General features: G+C 32.8%; 1 protein-coding gene across 1 annotated transcript; it reads right to left on the reverse strand.

The window, feature by feature from the left end:
* Positions 1–7,233: 7,233 nt before the first annotated feature.
* LOC132543082 (uncharacterized) lies at positions 7,234–26,768 on the reverse strand. The gene is given in 23 exon segments (XM_060206537.1): positions 7,234–7,905; positions 8,461–8,564; positions 8,840–9,077; positions 9,552–9,808; positions 10,334–10,607; positions 11,090–11,321; positions 11,624–11,850; positions 12,871–13,092; positions 14,485–14,636; positions 15,002–15,206; positions 16,391–16,550; positions 16,704–16,837; positions 17,312–17,435; positions 18,418–18,551; positions 19,020–19,146; positions 20,696–20,826; positions 21,199–21,346; positions 22,322–22,458; positions 23,133–23,304; positions 23,883–24,022; positions 24,673–24,826; positions 26,532–26,660; positions 26,662–26,768. Coding segments are annotated over 23 exon segments (4,380 nt in total).
* Between the last annotated feature and the right edge of the window lie 615 nt (positions 26,769–27,383).

The following is a 27,383-nucleotide window of genomic DNA, read 5'->3' on the forward strand; positions in this document are numbered from 1 at the left end:
TATGAAACGACAATTTAAATAAAGAACCAGGTATTAAGTGTTATTTTGTGTGTCATTTGTCCTGCTATGTCATTATGAACTATCAGGTTTGAAAAAATATTGAGTGGCATCATATATATGTATTTGGGTGTATTCGAGGAAAAGTTAAGCTCATCTGGTCCAGCTTTGCATGGGCAGCGACTTAAAGAAAAGCGCAATTGGAATTCATTATTGAGAAATTATTTGCAATCGATCCATATAACGTCGAGCATCTTTGATTTGTCTTGCTGAAATCCGAAATACATGTATTCTTCTGTAGATCATTTTTTCGAATGTCCAAAACTTTAAACATCAAACACTTGGGACCTAGACAAATCAACACAGACAAATACGAAGTGTTGAGGAAATGACCCCTTCTTTTCTTCTCAAGAAATAGCAGCAAATTTAAGATGGTTATTTTTCATTTTTAATGGCGCAGTAATAACGTTCGGGCCTCCAGGCGCGTATCTGCCTTTATAATAATGCAAATACGCTGTTGTAGATTTGCATAATTTCTTCCAAGTTTTTGGCAAGCCTCCCAAACTCCCTACCGGTGCTTTGTACCAAAACCTTCAGCAGGGGTATTCCAGCTACTGTATCCCAGAATGCCCCACGCCTGGCCTCAGGCAGAGGACATTCATTCATATACGCTTCCATCTTACATGTACATATGACAAAGAACTCTAGATAAGGAGTTAAAGGGAATTTGCAGTGCACAAAATCATTTATGATTTCGTCCTCCGTACTTTTTGCATTTGGATGTATTTTCATGGAATACACTTCATTATACTTTACAACCATATATTTGTACTGTCGTTCAGGTTATTGTGTGCCTTGTCATTTAAACCATGAAATATGGCTTTAACATCACGACCAAGAACCACAGATTTTTTTTGTTTTCATTTAATAAGAATGCTAAACTGAATGGACTTAGTCCACCGTTACGTGCTCTCATTTCACTCCCTCTCTGATACCTTGAAATTCAGATTCCAATTCATGAACGGAGTTTCGAGATATTTAGGGCCTTTCATGAAAAACTCTTGTAGCTTATTGTTTCGGGTGATGCTTCAATCGTCAGTTACTATGTGCCCAGATGAACCATAGTTACACTGTATGGGAGAGGTTACTACACGCGTAAGGAGGAAAAATTAAGCTGCAATGGTTATGGAGTGACAGTAAGAAATGACAAAGGTATATCTGCATTGGTAGTATGGTTGCATGTTAGCTTTGACATATTAATGGTGTAAAATATTGCGGAGGTTGATAACATCTTTTGTTTAAGACCTGGAGTCATTTGATGCTTCAGCTTTATAGAACCAGGGGACGGAATGGCATACAGACTGTGTTCATATGCATAACCACCATCCCAGAAATGTTATGATATTTACTTATCAACATAACTTGTTCGATAATGTGACATAGGAACTGATCTCTTAGTATTTGAACAATTTATTATTTCTAGTGGATTTAACAGATTAATGTTGTTTTTTTTTCAATTCTAAAAATATCTTTTCCGATATTGCTAGCTGAGCTTCAATGTCTACATAGATTCAGAGGACTTGCCCTGACGAAGAGAAAATGAAAAAAAAAAAAAAAAACACAGAGAAAGGGACAGAAAGATGCTAAGGTGCTGGATGGAATTTTACTTCAGTCCAAATTTTCTGTAAAGACATTCTGCCACAGGAAAACCTACTCTTCCTTTATTATATCATGCAATTAAAAGTGATATGGAGTATAGAATCCATTTGGTTTTGCAAAAACACAATCTGTTGTGTAATTATCAAATCAAATGAAAAAAATAACATAAGCTAAAAGTTGTGAATTTCATCTTTTCTCTTAGTGAAATGTGTTTGCATGTTATATGCTGAATAATTTTTAGATAGATGATGTTCAGGTCAATGCCATAGCCAACAGGAAATGTCTGGACTCAAAGCGGAAGACAGATGTTTAAATCAGAAAAGACACATCTTTCATAAATAAATTTTCAATATGACTTAAAAAATTTTGTTTTTGGTTTTCTGTTCTTTGCTCAAATGAGCTTATTGTAATTCTGCTGGCCGTGACTATAATCACATTTCTTTTGAGTTGTGAATATAACATCCATAACATCAGTGTTACTACATTAATCCAGGACTTCACAAATTTCCAACAGAACTCATGCCGTCATTTCAACCATATAGTACCACAGTAGTGCCACAAAGTCTTACGACAGGGACAAAAATATACATTGTATATTTCATAACCTTATTACACATAATGCCTTAGACAGACCAAATGCAAGTCTTTTCAATTATAAAGAAAAATAGGAGGGGATAGCAGGAAAATTGTTATCAGATAGAAATTAAGAATATATCACAACTTCAAAGAATTATGTCTATTTCCATCTTGAACAAGTGTTAAAGCACTGATCTTACAGCATATCATGACATATAAAACTTATGTCAATGAAGTATGTACAATGTGCATGTATACATATAGCATATTTTTGTACTCCATTGTTAATGTAAAATTGATATATTGACAAACCATATGAGATAAGTGTATTTTGACAAACAAGGCCACTACTTGTGGTTAAACAACTTGCCTCATGTTCGGAAAGGCATTGCAACTGAATGAGGAGACTTGTACCTGTGAATAAGATAAATCATCCAATCAGATAACTCCATCCATTGCTAAAAGATATCCAATATTTGATTGATTGAAAGATATACCTATGCACTGCATTTACAATATCTTTAAAACCACAATTATTTTTTTTTCACATTTGATAACAAACACACCTGTAAAAAATTGTTAAAATTTTATTGCTGACTAGTTCTACAGAGACACATTTTTACTCCATTCTAACCAATCAAGATAAAGTTTGCTTCTAAACAAATGCACAGAATTGCCAATGCAAGCACAGGGACTTGGCACAAATTCACAATCCCCAGTCCATATATGAATCAATAATATATATATCTATGTACCTGGATCAAGAGTTCATGTCAAGTCCCTGTGAATGCCAGTCATGATTTTACTGTAAGTAGCCGGTGATTATCGATTTTCATACATAGAACAATTGTCCCTATGTTAAGGTAAATGACACCCATGCAGCTCTTATACCTGCAGGGATTTCTACATTTTGAGCTCTTATTCTTTTTAACTTTGAGCAATCATCTTTGCATTAATATAGATAGCAAAGCATCAAAAGGCATCTTTGCTTGATAAAATTTTCTTCCTTTTGCAATACTATTGTATACATTGTACATTCGTCACACTTTTTGTGATAAAATGCAGTCACAAATCCTCAGGGTTATGTACATGTATTTGGCATCTAATAGTTAATCCAGGGTATTTAGAAGATCTTAATATACTGCTTCAATATACTGTAAATCACTTATTTTTGGATTACTTGTATATTTCACCTTTAATTGCAAGTAGATTCTTTCGTAATTTCAAATCTATCTAGAATATACTTTTGCTGATGCTATCCTTAATAAATGACTTCAGTAGAAATCTTGAAAACATCTATTCACAAATAAGATAGTCAATTACCTTTAGAGAAATTAAATACCCATTAAAATAAAGTGGTTTACAGTATATCTGATTCATGAAACAATCTTGGGATGATTCACTTTACCAAAAAAATTCTGATGAGTTTCTTCAAAACAGAAGATTCTGTTTATCACATAACTAAATAAATGTAGTTACCTTTGCAAACATCTATGAAAACAGCAATTATTGCACTGATACAATATCAACTTTTGCATTATTCTGTTTCTTTATTTAGTGACAACATGACATCACTATATGAATATGACATTCTATTACTTAGTAAGTCATAAAGTAGCTTAAGGCAAATCTTTAGTCAATTTTAGTTCTGCTAAGTCATATCAAAACTTGTAATAAGGCAGAGAATTAATAATGTGTGTTATTACACACATAGTCATGTGATCACTATAATAAACCTATACAAATCATAGTGTTATGAGTGCCTGACAAATCACTCTGGATTAGACGTAGAAACATTATTGTGTTCTATGAATTTTTCTATTTCAATCAAATTTTGTTTAAAATATTAAAATACATTAAAACGTTTACATGTGTTATACCTACATCATCAAATTATATATAATTATACTGCCAAATGACATTTCATCATTTGCAAGTCAAACTAAATTTTATTATAATGTCACACCGCACACATCATATGAACTGCCAAATTCAAATAGCATGCATGCATTTTTTAGAGTACCTAATGGTATCTATTATCTAAATGAAATAAATGGTAGCTTTTTATAACAAAAACAAATATTCTCCCGAACATTTACTTCTATATATTGCAATATCTATTTCATCTATGATATAATCACTTTCATATGTATGGTGTTTCAAGGGAGACAATCATCAAAAAATACATATACCTACTGAAGGACAAACTGATCAGTACATATATCTACTGAAGGACAAACTGATCAGTACATATATCTACTGAAGGACAAACTAGATAGTAGGCGTGTACCTTCTTATTCTTGTTGTCATTACAATGTTCTCTATTAACAAGACATAATGATGTCAAAAATGTTACAATGCAATAAAAGACAATATTTATTAAGTGATATTGATGTAAAAATATTAAATTTTTTATTCATATTCCTTTTTCATATATATATATTAAAAGAAAAAATTAAAATCATATGTCAAAAAATAAAAAAAATGGCATCAAAATAAATTGTTTTAATTGAATTAACACATTAAACACAAAGATAAAGATATACATGTATCACAGACCTTTGTATACTGTTCAAATCTGATAAATTAATATGTTTCTCATTTAGTGATGTATAAAAATTGTGTAAAATCATATGAAGAAAAGAAGCACTAGTTTTGTGTGTATAGTTCAATACACATGATAACAAAGTTTCTTGGAACTATTACACATTTCACTATAATATGAATCACACAATCCAAAAATATCTTCAGACTAAACTCCTAATTCTAGTACAAATATTGACAGATACACTATAGAACATACCATTTCTTGCAGCAAAGTATAACATCCTAAAACACTACCCTAAGACCGTCATCCTACTACTACTAATATGAACATACCTTTTTGAACCTGCAGCCAAATTTCAATGTTTGGAAAAAAAGGTTTAAATCCAAGTGCATGTCCAAAATCCTCTTTTTGGAGAAAAATACTATTACACATCCCAAAACACTTTCCTCAAACCAACCCCCATTATCCTACTTCAAATATTGAATGATATACCAGAACCTTTACTAATTTTCAGCGATTCTTTAACCAAGAATAAAGTTCCAAGACATGTTAAAATACCAAATAAATTGGAGAAAAATACCTCCAAATTCCCTGATTCCCCTGAATCCCACAACCCAACACTATTAAATATTAGCATCTTAGAACATCCAACCCTGGGGTGATTCCCTAAGTCACCCTATTAGTTGAGCTAAAAAAGGGAAAAGACTTTTTGAATTGTTACATATTAAAATTATTTCATTATAATAATTTAATTTATCATATGAAGACCACACACTCTTTACGGTCAGCTATTCCAACTTTAGTTAAAGTCGTTAGAGTTATGTCCCTTTTATCTGTAGAGTTAACTCCCTTGATGTTCATTACATCATAGCCGTGCATTCGCCATTTTGCAAGGTCAAGCTTAAGCAGCAAAGAGATCAGTGGACGTTTTCGTGAAAAAATATCCCTCCCACCCGTCCCGTTTTCATTTCAAATTCTGCTGTGCTTTTTGTTTTTGTGTCTTTGCAGTGACCTGGACATCAGGAACCTATCTGTCAAGACTTCAACTACACTCCTTGCAGTGGCTCAGTTTTTTGCACTCTGAAACAGATTGCTTATTATTTCCTGAATTTAATATTAATGCCTCACTTACTAGTTAACATCAGCTATTTTTGGAGGAAAAACATTCTTATGCTGATTCAGTTGAAGTCATTGGCCTATATTCGCCATCTATATAAAATATTACATCCCTCAAAATAAATATGAACATAATCTGTATCAACTGTCTTGGTTATTTATTTAGTCTTCTATTTGATAAATGGTTCTATCACAATAATATCATTAGATTATTCTATAATAAAAAATGTTTTATAAAATAACATAAAAAACAATTATATCAAAATATAATTATCTTACAACATTACACCATACCTTAACGAAAATTTCAAAATATCTCATGGCTGTTCATCGCCCTTAACAATTTTTTTGCATCAGATCTGGGACAGATGTTATTTTGCGTATTAAAACATTATTTCTCTATCATTATTACAAGGGAACTTCAACTGAATGGCAATACAGACATAATAACTTAAAATGTACATGACAGTGTAACAGTAGAATTTTTTTTATCTCATATTTAGTCTTTCTAAAAACAAAACAGAATTTGGCAGCTAAATGAAAAGGCTGTGCAGATTGCACAGTAACAAACAAACAGATGGACAGATAAAATCAAATCTTCAAATGATTTGATTTATCATTTTTTAAATGAAACTAAGAATAGGTGGACAGATAATACTAACACTGTAAACACAAAATATTTAAAAAGGAGAAGAATGTCAATTTTTTTGTAAAATAGTGTTTCTCACAGCAGTCAACTTCAGGTGTCTTTTTTACATACAATAAAATATAGAAAATAGAACTGCTATACAAAAAATAATTTTGTAATGGACAAAATTTACCCTATCACAGATGAAGTTTTTAAAAAGGAGAATCTCATTTCTTAGGAAAAAATAGTGTCTTCTACAGCAACTAACTCTACATGTCCTTTTATTTTTCATATATACAACCACAAAAAGAAAATAGAACTGCTTTAAAAAATATTTTTTAACCAAATAAAAATTTACCCTATCATAGATTGTCACAAGAATCTTTGATCACAGAACATATTAGTCAATACTTTACCCTTTCCTCCTCTGAGCTTTAATATACAACGTCTTTATGCTGGCAAACTTTCACTTTGTCTATTTTCTTACTTTCATTATAAAAGGCGAGTTTAAGATTGATGCTAGACTTACAATATACATCTTAATGTTTTTCATTAACAATTCAACTCCATAAGCCAATAAAAACTTGCAAAGGCGAAAGTTGAAAAAGTTAATGGGTGAATGTTTCCTACTTACAGAAATTGTTAAACATTTGTAAATTAGATATAGTGTAAACTTTGATTGTTCTATTCATTGTACAGTTGCCAAGTTTTAAAGTATTGAGCAAGATGAGGACTTTTTATTTGTTTTATCAGCAGGTTTTGTTTCTACTTTTGCTGCTGTAGTTTTTGGCTCTTCAGGCGAAGTTACCTTTGGACCTTTGTTTTCTGATGATTTGGTGGTTGTTGAAGGGGAGTCTTCATCCTTCACTTTCTTTTCGACATTTTCTGATATTTTTGGTGATGAATCTGGACCTTTGACTGCAGTCTGACTACCAGTATTGGTAACTGGGCTAACATACTCTTGTATCTTCCCATGAAGTTCATCAAATTTGCTTCCATCCCAAGACATTTGCACTTTTTCATCACGGTAAAAATTGATGAAGAGAAGCTGTGTGAAGACCATACTCATGGGTCCAGCAGGGGGCCAGTCTATCTTCTCCAGAAGGAGGGGAACCATTGGCTTCTTGAGAGAATCTGCCAGGCTCACTTCCCTTCGGCAATTTGCTGATAAGGCATACTTGGTGGTAACACAGCTCAGGACAACCTTGCAGCCACGAACACCCCTGTCAATTTTATCGTAGAGTGAATCCCCACCTCCCATCTGGTAAATATCCATCCAGCAGCTGTATCCAAGCTCGTTCAACCTTCTATACAACTGCTTGATCTGGTTCTGTTTGCCCCACTGGTATGACAGGAACACATCCGGGGAGTCTTCTTCCTCCTGAAATAACAAAGAGTACATCCATGTTCTAGTGTGACCCAGTTTGAATTACACAAAGGTTTATACATTGATGGTGCTTAACATCTTTGCTGCGGCATAAACTACCCTGAGGGCGAAAATAAATCTTCAAGATTTTCTTACCCATGGGTATTTAGTAATTTACCACATAGCAATAGAATAGGTATATAAAAACACATAACAATGTACTGCTAAACAGAACTAACCACCAGATCAATTGACTGTCAAGAGCATGTTTTATAGCTTTTCAGATTGATCAGTCCAGGGAAAATTGAGTTACTTGTCAAAATGAATTTTCTAATTATAGTAACAGTGACCTTTATAAATTAAGTAAAATTGATATTTCCATTTGACCTTTCATATGAGACAGCAAGGCAAGATGTGTCAGTAAGGAAGCCTTATGTGAAATATGAGTTTATATTCTGTCCAATAGGAACTTGAGTTATTGAGCAATATTCGATTTGTAATAACAGCAAACTTGACATTTTACACTAAAAGCAATCTGAAGCATCTTGAAAAAAATCACCCAAATTTTACCTTCAAAGAAATCTCTTTCCCAGATGAACTTTGACCTTTGTCCCCTCCTTTCTTTTTGGTAATGACAATTTCTTCTGCCACTGGCATCCACCAGTTCTTGTACTCTGTAATTTTTTTTTAGATATATGGTATGGTTAAGTATTCAGCAGTTCATAAGAAAATAAACATGGGTACAAAATGTATAGATTTTTCCATTTTTCCCCTTTTCATTGTTGTAATTAATTCTATGATTCAAAGCTTACTTAAATATATTACTGCAATACAAAAAGTATAATGAATGATATATTTTCCTATCACAATACAATATTCATATTTCATAAAAAACATGGCTGGACCTTCACAATACCACATGAGAAATTGTGACCATTTTTGTACTTACCTTTGGTTATGAGAGATTCATCAGGCAAGGCTTGATACATGTTAAGTTGCATCAGCAGTTCCTGGAACTTGGGAACTGGCCAGTACCGTTGGTCTTTAGTCTCCTCCCCTCCACGTTGAAAGAATCTCACAAACAGGTACTCGCTGAAGATTGGTCCCATCGAGCCCTTCGGGGGCCAGCTCATTTTCTCCATCAGGAGGGGAATCATGGGTTTCCCAAGGTTTGTGGATAGGTTCACCTATATTTACAAAATTCTAAGTAACCTCATGGCAATGCATGTATCCTACCACAATATTCTGTAAAGTCTGGTCTACATCAATTATCGTTATTTCATAACTACTCTCCTCTTTGTTGTAAGTAAGGAAATATATACCTGATAATATGGAATCACCTCTCTGTTACAGTGGGGAGATATATACCTGATACTGACTACTCTCCTCTCTGTTACAGTAGGGAGATATATACCTGATACTGACCACTCACCTCTCTATATAGTAGGGAGATATATACCTGATACTGACTACTCACCTCTCTGTTACAGTAGGGAGATATATACCTGATACTGACTACACACCTCTCTGTTACAGTAGGGAGATATATACCTGATACTGACTACACACCTCTCTGTTACAGTAGGGAGATATATACCTGATACTGACTACACACCTCTCTGTTACAGTAGGGAGATATATACCTGATACTGACTACTCACCTCTCTGTTGCAGTTGGGAGACTTAGAATACTTTTCAGACACACAACAGATGATGATTTTTGCACCACGAATTCCGTTGTCAATCTTTTCAAACAGTTTGTCTCCACCTCCCATTTGTCCGATGTCCATCCAGCACTCATACCCGGCCATTTGTAGATGGTTGCGTAATAACTTGACCTCATTCTGATGACCCCATTGGTAACTTAGGAATATAGGTGGCGGTGTGGCATAGTCCACCTCTTCTTCAACAACGCCCTCTGAGGACAGTAATTGAATATAACACCAGAAATTAGATAAGTATAAAAAATATAATTATGATGTGGCAGTAAAAATTATTTACTCTTTCACAATTTTTTTCTCATCTTTCACTTTGAAGTATCAAAAAAGTAACAAAAAATTATACTTTATATTAGTTACAACTTTAAATGCTAGATTGGAGCCATTTCTGACCAGAGGTCCAATTTTGTACTAAAACTTACAAAAAAGGTACAAAATGTTATAACTTTGCTTAAGTACTGAAAAGTACAAGTTACAATATCAGAGGTATTCTTTACTAAAGGTATATAATTGGTGGGTTTCATTTCACAATTCTATTGCTATTATATATTGAAACTACAAATTAAAGGACATTGGAAAAGAGGAAAGTGAGATTGCAGAAAATAAGGGGGAAAAAAAGAAGAATATTTCTCATTGCATTATTTTTCAATGCCTGTCAGTCTCCAGTACATTGTTTGTTCAGTGTAACTAATCCTCTACATAATAAAATAGCAATGTTTACTGACCCACAGCCTTCATGGCATTCTCCACAATGGCAGCAGCATCCATCCTGTTCATCTCCTGTAGAGCTGTCAGTACAGCATGGGTAGCCTCTATTGTCTTGTGGGTGGCGTACCACTCACTAAGGAGGCCCATACAGGGATCATGCTGGGTCGCCCAGCCCTTGATGTCCTGTGGTGTGTACCCTAACCTCTGGGCCAGGAGTCTCCAGTCATGTTCTGTTGTTGGATTCATCAGCTTGGTCAGATCTCTTGACCATTTTGGGGCATTGGTCATGGTCTGTAAATTAGTAACTTATGATAAAAATAAACCTGATTTCAAATGGTGAATTTAGTTCTTGGGCTAATAGAACTGACTCTTGGCATTTTAAATATGAATATTTATCTTCTGTCTGGAAAATTAACATTTTTCATTCTATAAATACTTAACATCAAAAATGATTTTGTTCATTTTTCAGTGTCCTTTTTCGAAATCTTACTTACTTAATCTTATATTTCAGAAGATCTTCAGCATAGTTTACTGTTGTATGAACCATAAAATTAAAGACATGAACCAAAAACTGTTTTTTTTCCTAGAAATGCTAGTGCAATTAGCCATCATATCATTCCAGATTTAAACACGTTATCCAGGCAACAATAGCATATCCTTTAATATACCGCTATCTCTGTAAAATGTATCATACTGCAGACCATGAAAATTACAATACCATGTTTATAATATAGGGAACAGTAACGGAATTTTGAAATGGAATTAAAACTTGCCTTATTATCAACCTCTTCAACCTTAATCTTTGTTTCATCCAAATCTTTTTCCACGTTATCCACACGCTTATTGGTAGCTTGGAGTCCAGTTTTGACCGTTGCAATTTCTTTTCCTTGATTATCCACTTTTTTATCCACCACGTTAACTTTTTCTGTATTTTCTGTGACCTTGGTGTTGAGCACATTGATGTCTCCCTTCTGTTGTTTTACATCCTCCACTATTCCTTCAACACTGTAAAAGATTTCTTTTTATAAATTTCTATTTTTGACTTTTGTTTTTGTCTTTGCATCATCTCTGATATATAATTTCGAACAAATATAGATTGAAATTTTTTAAAATCTCAAACTGCATACTAGAAAAAAAAGGATCTTTCTGTTAAAAAAAAAAATTAAAGAACATTTTCCATGTTTTGAACAAAAACTGCTACATTAAAATTTTTTTTATATAATCTTAAGATTACTAATTCAAATATTCAAATTTGAATTACGAACTCCAGTTAAGTATCAGGATTCTAACAACGAAATTTATATTACCTTATACCATCCATTGCATTTAAAATAGCTGTAGCCATTTGTTTGACTCCAGCCGTAGCCCCATCCTTCTGCAATTCTTCAATATAAGGTCGGTATGGATTTAGACGCTCGGTACCATGCTCAGTACCTAAGGTGTGAATACCATCAATCAATGCTACTTGGTAAGTGGGATTGTCACACCTTTTAGATAGGTTCACAAACTCTTTCAAAACTGTATCAAAGAACTCCTGGTTAAAAAAAACAAGAGAAAAAAATCTTTACAGGTACCATAATGATGATTTTTCACTGACTGATAAAAATTCTAGTTATAATCATTATGACCAATTTATTAGATTGCGCCAAGGACACACATTAAATCAATAGTACCTTTTAATGTTAATTTAGAAATCAATACAATATACATCTAATAATGATTCACGACTATAACTACATCATAAATATACCTAATTGTATACTGTTAAATTAAACATTTTTGGTCGGGTCTCAATTTTGTTTGTTTTTTTGTTTGTTTTTTTTTTATTAGAAAAAAGAAAGAAATAAAGAAAAAGAAAAAAATTGTGGACACTTTATTTCATAGATATTTTTAATTTTTAGCTCAGTAAGTCCATTTACACTATTTTTTACAGTTCATGGACATATTAATTCAGGATCCAGAGCACTCCTGAAATCAACAAATATAAAACTCACAAAAATTACTGATTTCACAGTTTTATGTTTCTAGGACCCGTTAGTGATGCTGAGGGGCTAAATTGTTCAAATCTAAAGCTTGGAGTCAAATTAAAAAAAAAATCAAAATGGCTTTAAATAAATAAACCAGATGTTGAGATGCAAGAAATACTGATAACAAGAATTGTTTAAGGACAGAGAGACAGACAACAGATTATGGACAAGGAACTAGGGACCAGGGATGCAGGGCAATTGGAACATCCTTCACAACTGATGATGGTAGGCTAAAATGAATATTTTTCAACCTTTCAAATTTCATCATAATGAATAAGAACTTGAATGTATACAGACGGTAAATTTGAAGTGACATACCAAATTGAGTAAAACAATTTCAACGAATATTTGTCCATAATTTGTTTTCCTTCATTCTTGAGGGATCGAAGGTTTAAACATTCTTTTAAAGAAAAATTACCTTAAAGACATGTGTAAAATCACTTTCATTTCAAAACAGTTACTAATTGCAACAACAAATTTAACAGGCAGTGTACACAAGTGATGGTGATGTTTCCATTGTGAAGTACCTTGTGATGAGATACCAAAGTGATTCCAATAGTTTTTATAGCCATTGTATAGGTCAGCTCCAATTTTGGATTCTTTAGGACACGGTCGACGACATTCTGTCCAAACAGTTGTGGCTGCTTAGAAATGACCGAACACAATGCCAGCAAAATTCTGTACTGGTTGTGCATATTATCCATAAGTTTCTCACTGAACAACATATCAACATGTTTCTGTGTAAAATACTGAAAATATAAATAAAAATGAATTCAAATATGAATAACATGTATTAGATACAGGCCATGAAGTGACTTATCAACATTTATAAACAATGTACCTTTACATGTATTATGATAGCAGACATGTATATATGTTATCTACAATAGCTTGCTATAAATCAATTGGAGTTGATAAAAAAAAAAAAAAAAATTATGCATTTATGAAATTAAAATTCTAAAACTTTTGAGAGGTATCTACATTACACATAATTCATAAGCTTATACAAAAGTTAGCACTGACATTTTTTTCCAAACTAAAAACAGCATGATTGCCTTATCATAAAATATCAATATTGCTGAAAGTTCACTTAAGAAAAGTTTGATTAATAAGAATTGAGTTATTAAATTTCATGTGTACCTTGTCAGCAACTACAGATAAATTATACAAAACTTATATCAACAATAAGGTAACAATATTAGGCAACATTTATCACAGTCAATCTGCATATAAAGGTCACTCAATGGAGCAGAGAGAAGAGACCTCTATACGCAGGTGACCTTTATATAGAGATTCAGTTACTATGAGTTGCATTACAAAGGGAAGCAAAAAATGGTCTTTATAGACAGGTGGTCTTTGTATAAAGGTTGCCTTTAAGACAGACTTGATGGTGATATGTTCATATCTTTAATTCAACCCTTTCACTTTTTTATTATATGTAATGGTTTGTAGGATCCAGCACTACTAGGCCAAGCATTATGATGTTATTCCAGGGTCAATACAAGGACAAAATTCACAAGAAGGTTGCAGCTTGCATTAACCCCTCGTAAACTAGCCAACCAAAATGTTTCAAATATTAGTCCTTAGTAACCTAGCCAATCAAAATGCTTCAAATATTAACCCCTAGTAAACTAGCCAACCAAAATGCTTCAAATATTAACCTCTAGTAACCTAGCCAATCAAAATACTTCAAATATTAACCCTTAGTAAACTAGCAAATCAAAATGCTTCAAATAACATCCTCTAGTAACCTAGCCAATCAAAATACTTCAAATATTAGCCCCTAGTAACCTAGCCAATCAAAATGCTTCAAATATTAACCTCTAGTAACTTAGCCAACCAAAATGCTTCAAATATAATATAAAAACTTTATTTATTTTACAACAATTGCGAAACAAGTTATTTCAACTTATACTAATCACTCTTGTTGGCTTGGATGTAAGCATGCGAGGGGTCTTATTGTGGAAGGAAACCAGAGTACCCGGGGAAAACCCACGTGGTCGGACAGCTAGCCCCTAGTAACCTAGCCAATCAAAATGCTTCAAATATTAACTCCTTGTAAACTAGTCAATCAAAGTGCTTCAAATATCTATACCCACATGTGGGAAGCATATATGTCAGTGGTAATCTATAGTAGTTACCTCTGGTTGTTTCTCACCCAAATCCATCAATAAAACAGACTGTAAGGGTCCAACTACCGCATAATTTGGGTCTTCATCAAGAGCTTTCATGAAGACTTCAAAATCTTCCTGAGAGATACCATCACCAGCTTTGTATGGTTTTGAAATAGCATCTGTAAAATAGAATCGCCTAAGCAATCAAATCTCTGTAACAACTAGCTTTGGTCAGCCACCAAGTCTAAAAGGTTTTCACTGTAGTTTTTCAAATCAAATTTTTAACTCAATTCCAAACAAATTTTCAGTCTTAAACAGAATCATCTACTGATCATTCCTACAAAACTTATTCAATATCATTCAAATACCATTTGAGTTATTTGTTCATAGTATTAGTGACCATCTTGAATTTCATTTCCACTTCAAACACAATAGAAATTGATCAACACTGATAGATCACATGAAATTTCATCAAAACAATGCATGGATGGAGCCTATAGCAAAACTCACATAAACCTTCAGTCCAGATGTGCTAAAAACTTACTCAGAGCTTCAACAGAATGTTCATTCTTATACCATTCTATCAAAGGTTTCAAATGGGAGCTGATCACATCAGGTGTTTGGTTACTAGCCAACACCATGACATCGCGAGCAGCTTCCTGAAGATCGTCCTCATCATGGTCTAACTGTTTTATGACAGCGGGCATCAGTGGTACCAAGGCCCTTGCGTAATTGTCACAGGTGATATGCTGAAATATTAGTGCATTGCATTAGATGATTGTCAAATACCTTATTTTAAAAAACAAATAAACAAACAAACAAAAGAAAAAACTTGAACAAAAATAAAAACAAAGTACTAATTACAGATACTTGTATGTAAGGATACTATCAAAGATAGTATCACCACACTAAGGTTTTAAAAACCTTTAACACATTCATCTAAATTTTTCAGCAAAGTTGACGAAATATAACTTATTTGTTTCAAATTGCAGTCATTAAATCATTTACCCCGCAATAGCACTTACCCTAAAATATTTCAACTTACCCCAAAATAGTTCCATTTACCCAAAAATAGTTCCAATGATCCCAAAACAGTTCCAATGACCACAAAACAGTTCCACGTATGTTAAAATTGACCCCAAAATAGTTCCACTTACCCAAAAATAGTTCCACTTACCCCAAAATATTTCCACTTACCACAAAATAGTTCCACTTACCACAAAATGAAGTACAGTGTAATTCAATTTATTACAATTCCATCTTAACATTTATGAAATATAATAATTTCCGTCCAATTACACCCTGAAATTCTATAACTTTATTAGTAATTAAATAATTAAAGCAAATTATGTCTTTTGTATGATATTATATTGAGCTGATTTAAAAAAAATTGTAACCAGCCTGGCCAGTAAATATAGTTTAGATGTTCTTTCAACCAGGATGGCTAGTTTTTACTCTATTTTCTACCATTGTAATACTGGTTTGTCCAGGCCAATACATCCAGGTCTATTGTTCTTGTATTACACTCCTACCCATGCAACACAGGAAATATAGAAATGTGAGATGTCTCTTCCCAACTGATGTCATTGCCTGACAAAATGTATGCAAACATTTGTGCAAATACTTATTTGCAGTGACTGCCAAATCTAGGTACAGATAATTCATTTTCTATGTCAGTTTGTTGATAAATTGCACAATAAAAAGCATGACTTTTGTGTAATATGACGTCTGAAGCTATTATTTCCAAATTTTTAGAATGAGAAACGAGAGAAAAATTCTGTTTTATACATCAGGGTAAAGGATTGGATATTTCACCATTGAGGTCAAAAGATGTGGCAGACTCTTGAGTTCTATGCTATTTGGGACCCCTCTGATTGAATATCCCTTTCCTACACCCCAACATAGATAGAGTCTTATAGAATACTTCACCTACTTTGCTCACAAACATTAACAAATGGGCTGATGCAGCAAGGCCATAGATGGTGATAGAACCATGTACTACTTCCATGTACTCAAGACCATCTGTTTCCATGGCATACAGAATTATCTTCACCAGAGTGTCATTCACATCATCAGGCATGTCACTTCCTGAGCTGCAAATTAAATCAAAACATTAGATATTGTCTCAGTTCATATTAATAAACTCCCCATAATTAACTTATTTTCTGGAACTTAAAAAACAGATGGAACTATCAATCATCCATTGGAAAAAATTCCAGTCAAAAGGGTTAATGTTTTTACTTCACCTGTAGGCTGAGATAACACCATCTAGTATGGCCTGACCACAGCTTCTGGAATCAATACTGTCCCACGGATAGTCTGGATCCAAATACAGCACGGAAAATCTTTTGATAAGGTCAGGAATTATTTCAAGGTTGTTCTGAAAATAAATTTTTTCAACAAATAAATGATATATACTCACACGTCAGCTTCTTGGAGCTATTTTCTATTTAAAGTTAACAGAATACCCTTTTGAAGTTGTGGCAATCCTGTACAAAATTTTCAAATGGATGATGCCTGTAATGAAGGCTGCACTGAAGCAAAATTCGCCTGAATACTGAGAAATGCTGCAGGTACTGGGCAGGATGTGCCACGTAGCTAGAATTTTCTGCCCGGTGCCACCACCTCACTGAGACGTCATTCTTTTAGTGGAGTGGGGTGGGGGTAGGGTAGGTTTGTGTAAGCTTATTACAGGATGACATGCTTATTATCATACGCTGGCTTATTGTCAGGTTAATAAAAGGTGTATCATTAATATCACAAGTTATAATTGATTTAAAGCCTGTAGCTGAATGTTTGGTCAGTTCTGGAAGGGATTTCACATAATCAGTCAGATCTTTATTGGTAACAATACCTCTAATGAAAGTTGATCCGCAAATCGCTCTGTGAATTCGTTGAGTTCTTCTGAACGTTTTTCCATCATTGAAATGATAAAAGTTGCTACACTTCCCATAACTTTGTCTGCAACTTTAACCATTCTAGAAAAATAAACAAAAATTATTTTGAATATCACAAAACTAGATTATGAAATAAAAAATGCTTAAGGTAGATATTTTTCCAACTTCTTCTATCATAGTATATGTTTTGCTATCGAATTCAGAAAAAGAACGTAGTAAATGAAGTACCATACACACACGTACAGTAAAAAGTTCTTTTAAAAAGAATTCTATGACATTTACAAAAATTCAATTGTTACGATCTTAATTGTTATGTATGTTTGGCAAAACAGTCATGTTACTAAAACCAAGCTTATACCATCTTCTTGTTTCTTTACTTTTAAATTCTGTTTTTTGTTGCTACATAATTTAGTCCAACCTCTTAATCATATTCAAGGCAGAATTTTTAACAGTAGTTTGATCAATTTCATAGATTTCTGAATTTACTGACGCTTCAACGAATGCGAGTGTCTCAAATAATAGCTCCGAAAAACTATCAGTAATTATTCTATCAATATCAATACTACTCATTCTGAGTCTTTTTCAAGTCTATTAACACAAGATTTGTGAACTGGAGTTTTAAGGTTTTTTTAACGAACAATAAATTATAGCAACAACCCAGTGATCTTCTGATTAGTGATGGAGATAGTAAAATCCCTGTCAAACAGGGTGGTCAGGTGGCGTAGTAGTGACACACACCCCTTTCACCAAGGCGTCTGGGGTTTGATTCCCAGAAAGAACGTGAAATGGTATGGAGTCCCTAGCACCACCATGTGGGAGTTCCACGGGCACTCCAGTTTCCTCCAAAAGTAAGACCCTCATCTGCTTAAATTAGGGGCCAACAAGATTGATTAATAAAATTGGGAAAAACTTGTTTGGCAAATTGTTGTAAAATAGATCAACTCTAATATCTACATTGTCAAATGTGTTCACATACATTTTACAGACCTCTCATTAACAAACAGATCCAGTGTTCTAATTTTACAACCAGATCAGTGACCATTGCTCTAAGTATTAAACATACTTCAGCTGTTCTAAAAGCTTTTTGACGCCATCTCCATATTCATGCAAGAGTCCAGTGTCATCTCTGTCTCCAGAGGTTGGGAAGTCTACCTTGCCGATTATTTCTATCATTTCCGATGCTTCCTTGTAATTGCTCTAGAAAAAGATGAAAGCCATACAAACATAACACTATAATATAATAATATAATATAATATAATTACTATAATAGTACATTTCTTGCACCAATATACTAATTCTCGTTACGACTGAAATCGTAACAATCCAGTTATATGTATGAGCTTTCCAAGGTCATATTTCGTATTGTACAATAAAAAATCCATCAAGGTCCTGGGGATTTTGAGTACATCATTGAATTTGATTGATAATTTGCTTAGAAATACATAATAGTATACATTGAAGGTTGGAAACTAAACTATGCATGAGTAGAATTGATTTATCATAGTGTCCTTTGAGTAATGTAGATGTATTACTTGGCTAAACTTAATAATTGAAATATCAAACTTTCAAACTAAATATGAATTAACTTTAATCAGAACAGAAATGTGTGCCATTTTACATTGTTACCAAAACGTTCGACTATAGATATATTATAATTGTCATACTTTCCACGTAAAAATTTTCTTGAATTTCTCTTCCCCTAAGATTCTGTTTGCTGAATTTGCACCATCCTTTTGTCCACATCTGAAGAGGCCTTTCAGTATTGGGAACCACAACACGTTGGATTCCTTCCTGCGAAATCAGAATCATCACATCATTATCATCTTCGTTTAAATATTATCTTCCAACCTACCGAAGTAAAAACTATTCCTTGTGAAAGTGATTTCAACATGAATTTTCTGTGCATGTTTTAAACCATAATAATAACTGGTATATGTAGCTTTAATTATAGTTTTAAATTATTGAGTTATCCATCAATGTTTTCATAATTTCATGTACATACAAAGTCAATACAAACTGAAAGTGAAAATAACTTTAAAGCTAAATAAAATCAGTTCCTCTCCTAAAACATTTGATGCCTTTTTCTGTAATTGAAAGGCTGCAAAGCTCTGACTATAGTGTAGCTAATTATTGACTCACATTTGATAGTGTAGCTAATTATTGACTCACATTTGATAGTGTAGCTAATTATTGACTCACATTTGATAGCGTAGCTAATTATTGACTCACATTTGATAGTGTATCTAATTATTGACTTACATCAGATAGTGTAGCTAATTATTGACTCACATTTGATAGTGTAGCTAATTATTGACTCACATTTGATAGTGTAGCTAATTATTGACTCACATTTGATAGCGTAGCTAATTATTGACTCACATTTGATAGTGTAGCTAATTATTGACTCACATTTGATAGTGTAGCTAATTATTGACTCACATTTGATAGCGTAGCTAATTATTGACTCACATTTGATAGTGTATCTAATTATTGACTTACATCAGATAGTGTAGCTAATTATTGACTCACATTTGATAGTGTAGCTAATTATTGACTCACATTTGATAGTGTAGCTAATTATTGACTCACATTTGATAGCGTAGCTAATTATTGACTCACATTTGATAGTGTAGCTAATTATTGACTCACATTTGATAGTGTAGCTAATCGTTGACTCACATTTGATAGTGTAGCTAATTATTGACTCACATTTGATAGTGTAGCTAATTATTGACTCACATTTGATAGTGTAGCTAATTATTGACTCACATTTGATAGTGTAGCTAATCATTGACTCACATTTGATAGTGTAGCTAATTATTGACTCACATTTGATAGTGTAGCTTATTATTGACTCACATTTGATAGTGTAGCTAATTATTGACTCACATTTGATAGTGTAGCTAATTGTTGACTCACATTTGATAGTGTAACTAATTATTGACTCACATTTGATAGTGTAGATAATTGTTGACTCACATTTGATAAGAAACAAGGGTTTTATAACAGGTATAGGCTTTAATGTTACTTAAAACCAAAATGTCAGTTATCATCTACTCAATCTATTTAGGTGATCATAACACATTGTACTTTCAAGCCCTTTTAATATCATTTAGTCGTCCAGTGTGACGTTGGACACTTTAATCAAGACAGAGGAATTAATGTCTGATCAGAGGTAGAATTTGAAATTATTGTACTAACATGTGATGTGTGTTTATGGTATTGTAGAAGTAATAAACAACCATTTAGAGATGTACTGACTGATATCAGTATAACTCTGTACTTTGTAAAAATCGGCACAATTGATGGTTCAACTACTGATTAAGATATCATAACTTACTTCACTGTACACATGTCCCGTACTGTGTCCACCATCCGATAGACCCAGGTCTCTAAAGCTTTCACTAACGGAGCCTTTAAAAGTGTCTCTCCAAACACTGGCGCCCATTTGTCAACAAGTTGGGGATGTTCCTGGAATTTTTTATCAATAATGTTTAAATAGAACAACTTGACACTTCTGTAAAATGTATGCTTGTTTCCCTTTTGGTCAGTAAAGAAAATATTTTGGTATTAAATATCTATGTATTGAGGAATTTCATTTGTCTCAACAGCTTGGTTCTAGACCAAAATTGGGTGGACTGCAAATTTTCCCATTTTTGTGGAACAAACAATCAAATCATACTCATACAGGTATTTTGTATTGTAAATAGTTTTCAGATGTTGCAAAATTTGACAGAAGATGGCAAATGACTGGAAACAATGTGTTAATAAAAAAGATTTTCTTTCACATGCCATCAGAAGAACAGCAATTTTGTTAATTTTCTGTTTCAAAATAATACAAACCTTTAAAGTGTTGTCAGGCATTTCATCAAAAAAATACCTGAACGGCTTCATTGTCTGAGGAAATTCAGCACATTTCTTTGCAAAGGCCAAAGTCTTCATAAAATTTAGAACACTTTCCCAAATATGTTCAGAATTCTTTGGATTTTTACTACAAAATAAATCAATTTAAAACTTATAACATGGTACTATTTGAATTATAGAGCAAATAAAAAAAACCAAGTAAATCTCAATACGGCTTTCATCTTAGCATGACACTGTGTTTATACTATTACAAGTTATATAAATCTTGTTCACCAGTAAGTCGACAACATTAACATCTTTTAAACTAATGTACTACTGATCTTCATTCCTGTAAGTAACAGGCAGGAGCTCTCAATATTGCTGTATTAAGAGAATATATTTACATTTCTAGTGTGTATTCTCTATTTGGCTTTATTGATAAAATCAATATTTACACTTATGTAAACGTCAAGTCTGGCACAAAGGAAGCCAAACTGCTGTAAACTTAAAGTAAAAGTTGTGCAAATCTGCTATTGTGTTAACTTTTTTAAATTTTCAAATTTTGTGAATTTATTTAGTACACACTATAAAACTCAAAGCAATATGTGAATGGAGATATAGATATTTAAAATATCTCGTAAAAATGTAATAAAAAGATGTTGTTTTGTGACACTACTTTCTTCCCACGAAATGAGAATCAGCTGTTTTGCTATTCCATCAGTTGTCGGGCTGTGCTGTCAGTGCATATAACATCCAATGAATGACGATTATTGTTGTTTACGGATCATAAATAATGAAAATGCTTTCTAAGTGTAAATATAAGAAACAATTTATCATTTTTTGTTGTTAACTGATGTGTAACTGCAATTTTTATCAGATATTTCAACATGACAAATTTAAAAATTTTTAATATCTGTAAAAAATGCAATTCACTCACCAATAAATAACAAAATATGAAATTGTTTCTTAAATAAGTTATTGTCTCATGTGTGTTAACACTGTTTGATATATACTTCATTAATTACCTAATACTGTGAAGATGTTGAAAATGAGTTTTATGGTGTCTATGATGGTATTTATACCTAATACTGTTAAGTATGACTTTGATGGTGTCTATACTTACCTAATACTGTTAAGTATGTACTCAATCGTCTGTTGTGCTTGTTCTACTTGTGTCTCATTCCTGCCATATCTTTCATCGCCAATGACATCTTGTATTTGCACCATGTGTTTGCGTATAATTTCTTTATTCTTTAGATTCTTGAAATAGAAAAGTTTTATGTTTATATATGAACTGAATGAAATTACAATTTTTGAATATGAATCATATAATTTCCAGATATCTTAATACTGGATGCAGGGATGGATTATGAGCACTCCAAATATGCTATACTTTTAACAATTACATCAAACCCTATCAGTACATTATCAGTCTAACCATCCAAGAAATTACATATTCTGGTAATGTCATATCGTATACAGACTATTGTGAAAACCCTATTTGCACCATGGCAGATTAATAAGATAGAAATCCAGAATTTTCTGAAACTAATGTTTATATGGTGTATGTTGTATGAAAACACTTATTCTTTTAAATTTCTTGATTTTTAATTTGTTCCTCTTTCTCCCGATTTTTTTCGTTTGTATGTATGTACCAGCCACATCAGTCCATAAGCCACACACCCGACCCACAAGAAAAAATTTCGCCACTTATAATCCAAACAAGACAGTAAATGTATTTTGTGCATTCTACACATGATATAAACCTAATATGTAATCAATGCCTTCTAATAATTTGTCTGCTCTATAACACTGTCCCTAGAGAGATTACAAAGTTGGGTTTATCTTAATTAGTAAGATATAGAAATAAAGCGAGGTACAATACATCAAAAGTTTTAAAAATTCTTTTTTTTTACAGACTATAATTATCTTACCATATATGGATTCCTGTCAGAGCTCTCTCGATAGAATGACTCAATTTTCCTCATTACATTGTGTAGGGGTGAGACATATTCAACAGGCATGTCCAACATCTTGAGGAAGTAGAATATGTATAGGTCCAGTATCTGTTCCTGAAAGTCAGCTTCATGAATATTTTTACTTTCACTAAAAAACAAAGAAAAAGCATCCCTAGTTGCTAACAAACATTTAAATACATACAGGTACCTGTGTGTAGTAAATTTTCTGCTTAAATACAACTGAGAAATATCAATTGCATGTCTTTTTTAGTTGTTCTGTTAACCACCTAAATATTTGGAACAAATTATAAAGTATCTGCTTTCAATTAGTCACATGATATAGAATTCTATCCCTGCAATATTATATCTAATTGTTAATGCCTAGAACTATATATGATAAAGTCTTTAAAAGGCAATTTATAAAATCAGTTCATGATAGATAAGAAAATTTTTATGCATTGATGAATTATCTATATCTAATTTTAATTAATGGTTTACAAGGTATTCTGAAACACATACATTTGAGATCAATTATCAACCATAATTTCAAACTATATTTATAAATTTCTTTCATTTCAATTTCAGAACTTTAATTATAAGATGTAATGTACAATCTTCACCTGAGGTCAAAGTTTGTGAACCGTTAACTCAGTCACATTTCAAAAACAATAGGGTTGTCATTTCAGCTTTTATTTGATAAGAAAATATATTAATACAGCATTATACCTCATGGCATCTAAAACTCTACATATGCAGTTATCCCAAGCAGTGCACTGGTCTGATAGAGACAATGCTGGTTCCTCTGATGTGTGTGTGAATTCCTTCAGAGCTGAGATTAACTTTGTTAACTCCTTCCCTTTCAATGCCTATAATGTACAGTTATTATTTAAATTATGATGTTTGTAACTGAACACACAGAAAGTCACCTTTAAAACAGTCAAAAGTTACAAATTGTGTTAAGACATTCAGGATATTTATAAGCGAGTCTCCAATTGAATTACATATATCTTGTATATATACCTTTTAAAGTTCTTATAACACATTAGGAATATCAATTATATTATTTCACAGGTGCGAAATGCCAGTAAAAAATAAGGATTCATTTCTTTCATAAAATATGTGAAAAATGTCCTAGGATTTTAAACAACTTTGACATTGCTTAACCTTAATATTCTTTAATGTGAATGACATTTACGCCTGAATTTTAACAAAACAGCACATTTTGAGACAGCTGTTATACATATTAATTGTACCAGTTGTGCTGTCTTTTCTGCTAAGAATTCCATGCAATTACTGATTTCAAAATGGGAATTCAAAAGAAGTCTGATTTACATGGTGTATGCAGTATAGGTATGATAAAAAAATTTCATAGCACTCTCTCTAAAATTTGAAACAGGTAATCACATGTTTCGAATTTTAGAGAGAGTGCTATGAAATTTTTTTTTAAAAACAGCTGACTGAACAAGATAACCTACCACAGTGATATTTTACATACTTTCTCTAAATATTTACATACTTCTAAAAAGCCCTCCATGCCTTGGATATCCATAACATCCGGTATGATAACTGTGTGTGTGGAGCCAGGTCCTGTACGTAAACAAGCCAACAGGAAATCAAACAACAGCTGTTGACATTCTTCTTTGGTTGCTCTGTCATTGTCTACACAATCGCTGAAAAAGAAGAATGAATTAAGCATTAGTTTTAAATAATGGAACGGCGGTATATTAAGACTTTACAATTTTCAGTACAGGGCTCTCACACCCCATTTTGGGACTGGGGCCCGGGGCCCTTAGAATTGGGAAAAATAGTGGCGTTTTCTTTAGAATTGGAAAAACTTGGGGTCTAAATTGGGAAAAAAAGATACTGTTTTGCATTGGGAATTCGGCCCCAAATCTGGCAGATCGAGAGCCCTGCAGCATCAAATAAATTTGATAATTTCAGTTAACACTAAGTGTTGAAAACTCTAACAAATCAAAACCTGTATAAAAACAATCATAAGTCAGTAAAACTGTTACGTAATTTGAATACTGATGATAACAGAAAGTTAATATTCCATCAATATAATTTTCAAATGTATTTATTCTGTGGAAGTCTAAAGAGCCAAAAATATCCATGATTCAAAAGGAATGAAAACTATCACATATCACAGGGCATTTGATGATAATACTATATTCAACAGACACATACATGGGTGGGTTTATTAGTGGTCATAGGCATATTGTTGGATACACAAAATATTCATATGAACAGCATAGCTCACATATTGCCAAATAATGACATAAATTCAACTATTTCTGACTGCAGGACTTTTTTCTACTCCTTTTGGAAAGGGTATTTTTTTCACATTTTGACAAAAAAATTAATCAGTAAAGATGGAAATTTAAAAAATTGAACTATATCACTTATATAATTTGGCCATATGATGAAATAAATCCAATTGGGATAGGGGTCCTGGCCCCTCATTCAGCCCCACAGTCCGTGGGGCAGAAAAAGCCCTGGACTCATGTATGGTGATGATTAAATTAATCTAAGTTAAGGTTTATGTGTTTGGATCCCCAATAATTTCATTCCAACACTACCAGGTACGTACAGCAAAATTTTAACCTGACGATGCTATTACTGATGCAATTCTTATATGTTAAAGTCCCATATTCTTCAAATAGACCAAGGTTTAAATACTTGTGTTTCCTGAGCAACTAATAAAACTTAGTTTTCTGCTGTTTTCAATGTTTGCAGATGTAATAAAGTTTTCTAACCTATAAGTTTCTGACCTTGGACACACTAAGAGATGAAGTGTACTAACCATGGAAAGGGCAGTTGCAAGCTAATAGTTTGGAATGATTCCAGCGTCTAGTGCTAATTTCTGTTTGTGAGGGTAGAGGTTCCTTCACAAGGAGAAACTTATATAGGTACCTATACACATCCATCGGTGATGCTAGACAGCAATTAGTGACACCCAGCTATCTACAGGAGTCTGAAGCATTTCTGATAAAAGTACATGTAAGGTCAGGGTCTCGAAAATTGTTTTTTAACCTGATTTCATCTTTTGATCAACTCCACGGCCACCAGGCAGACAACTCCCAGTACAATTGTTGAAGCAAAAATATCAATACACCAATACCTGCTTATAGCAGTCCTTGTAAGTGTTGTACACCTGACTGAATGAGTAAGTGATGTTCTCATAGATGTACAGGTAACAAGAAAAGACATCTATGTACTGTATGTGCGTTATATTTCTCTATATTTGGTTTACAGACAACACTAAAATTTCATAAAAGAAAAACAAATTACTATTTTCCTCTAAAATAAACTCATCAATATTTTCAAACCACAAAAAGATAATTTTCAACAACCAGAAGAATGAAAGATACTCACTCAACTACATATTTGATGACTTCGACGGAGTCAGAAGCCATTTCACAGCCTGGAGATCCCTTTACAGGAAATCCTTTCACACAGATTTTCTCTTGTAGGACAGACATACATCTTTGAAGATTTTTCAAAATCTTCAAAATCTCCACGTTTGTCCACAAGTATCTCTTGTAAATCATTCTTAGTATCTTCTGTACCATGAACATAATCAAACTTTTTGAATACTGCTTCAAGTTCCATTTTTTATTCTAAAATGAAAGTAAAATAATTGAAAATAACAATAATAATTTAATGCCACATACCGTGAGTTTATGATAGTTTATGTATATAAGATTTTATCTGCTTGAATTAAAAAAAAAAATTCATCCCTAAAGTTCAAATTTGTAAGAAGAGTTAAGTATTATACAGTATGATATGTGTAGACAAATTAAGATTATAAAAACGCAAATGTATAAGACATGATGTAATTAAATGACTATTACACATTTGAAAACATACATGGAATCAGTATGTTATAAAGACAATCATACTCCAGGGGTATCAACTACTTTCTCTTTCTGTACCCCTGGAACATAAAGTTAATTGCACAAAATTAACAAACTGTATTTCTAAGGGTTTTCTTGATACATGTAGATAATATATATATCTCAAGACTTATACAAATCCCAAGTCAAAGTGGAAGGCAGGTCCCTAGCTTATAGTTTCGCCTTTTAAGGAGTTTCTAGCTGCTTCTATCTGAAGGTTAATATGCAAATGAGAAAACTGTTCTACTTTACCAAAGCAGGTTTTAGTAGTTTTCATTACAAGTCCTTATCTGCTTCCCTCTTTAAGCATTCATTAGCTGTTTTAAAGGCC

This window comes from Ylistrum balloti, unplaced genomic scaffold, assembly GCF_031769215.1.
Source record: "Ylistrum balloti isolate Yb309-2 unplaced genomic scaffold, AGI_CSIRO_Ybal_v1 Utg369740, whole genome shotgun sequence".
Taxonomy (NCBI): domain Eukaryota; kingdom Metazoa; phylum Mollusca; class Bivalvia; order Pectinida; family Pectinidae; genus Ylistrum; species Ylistrum balloti.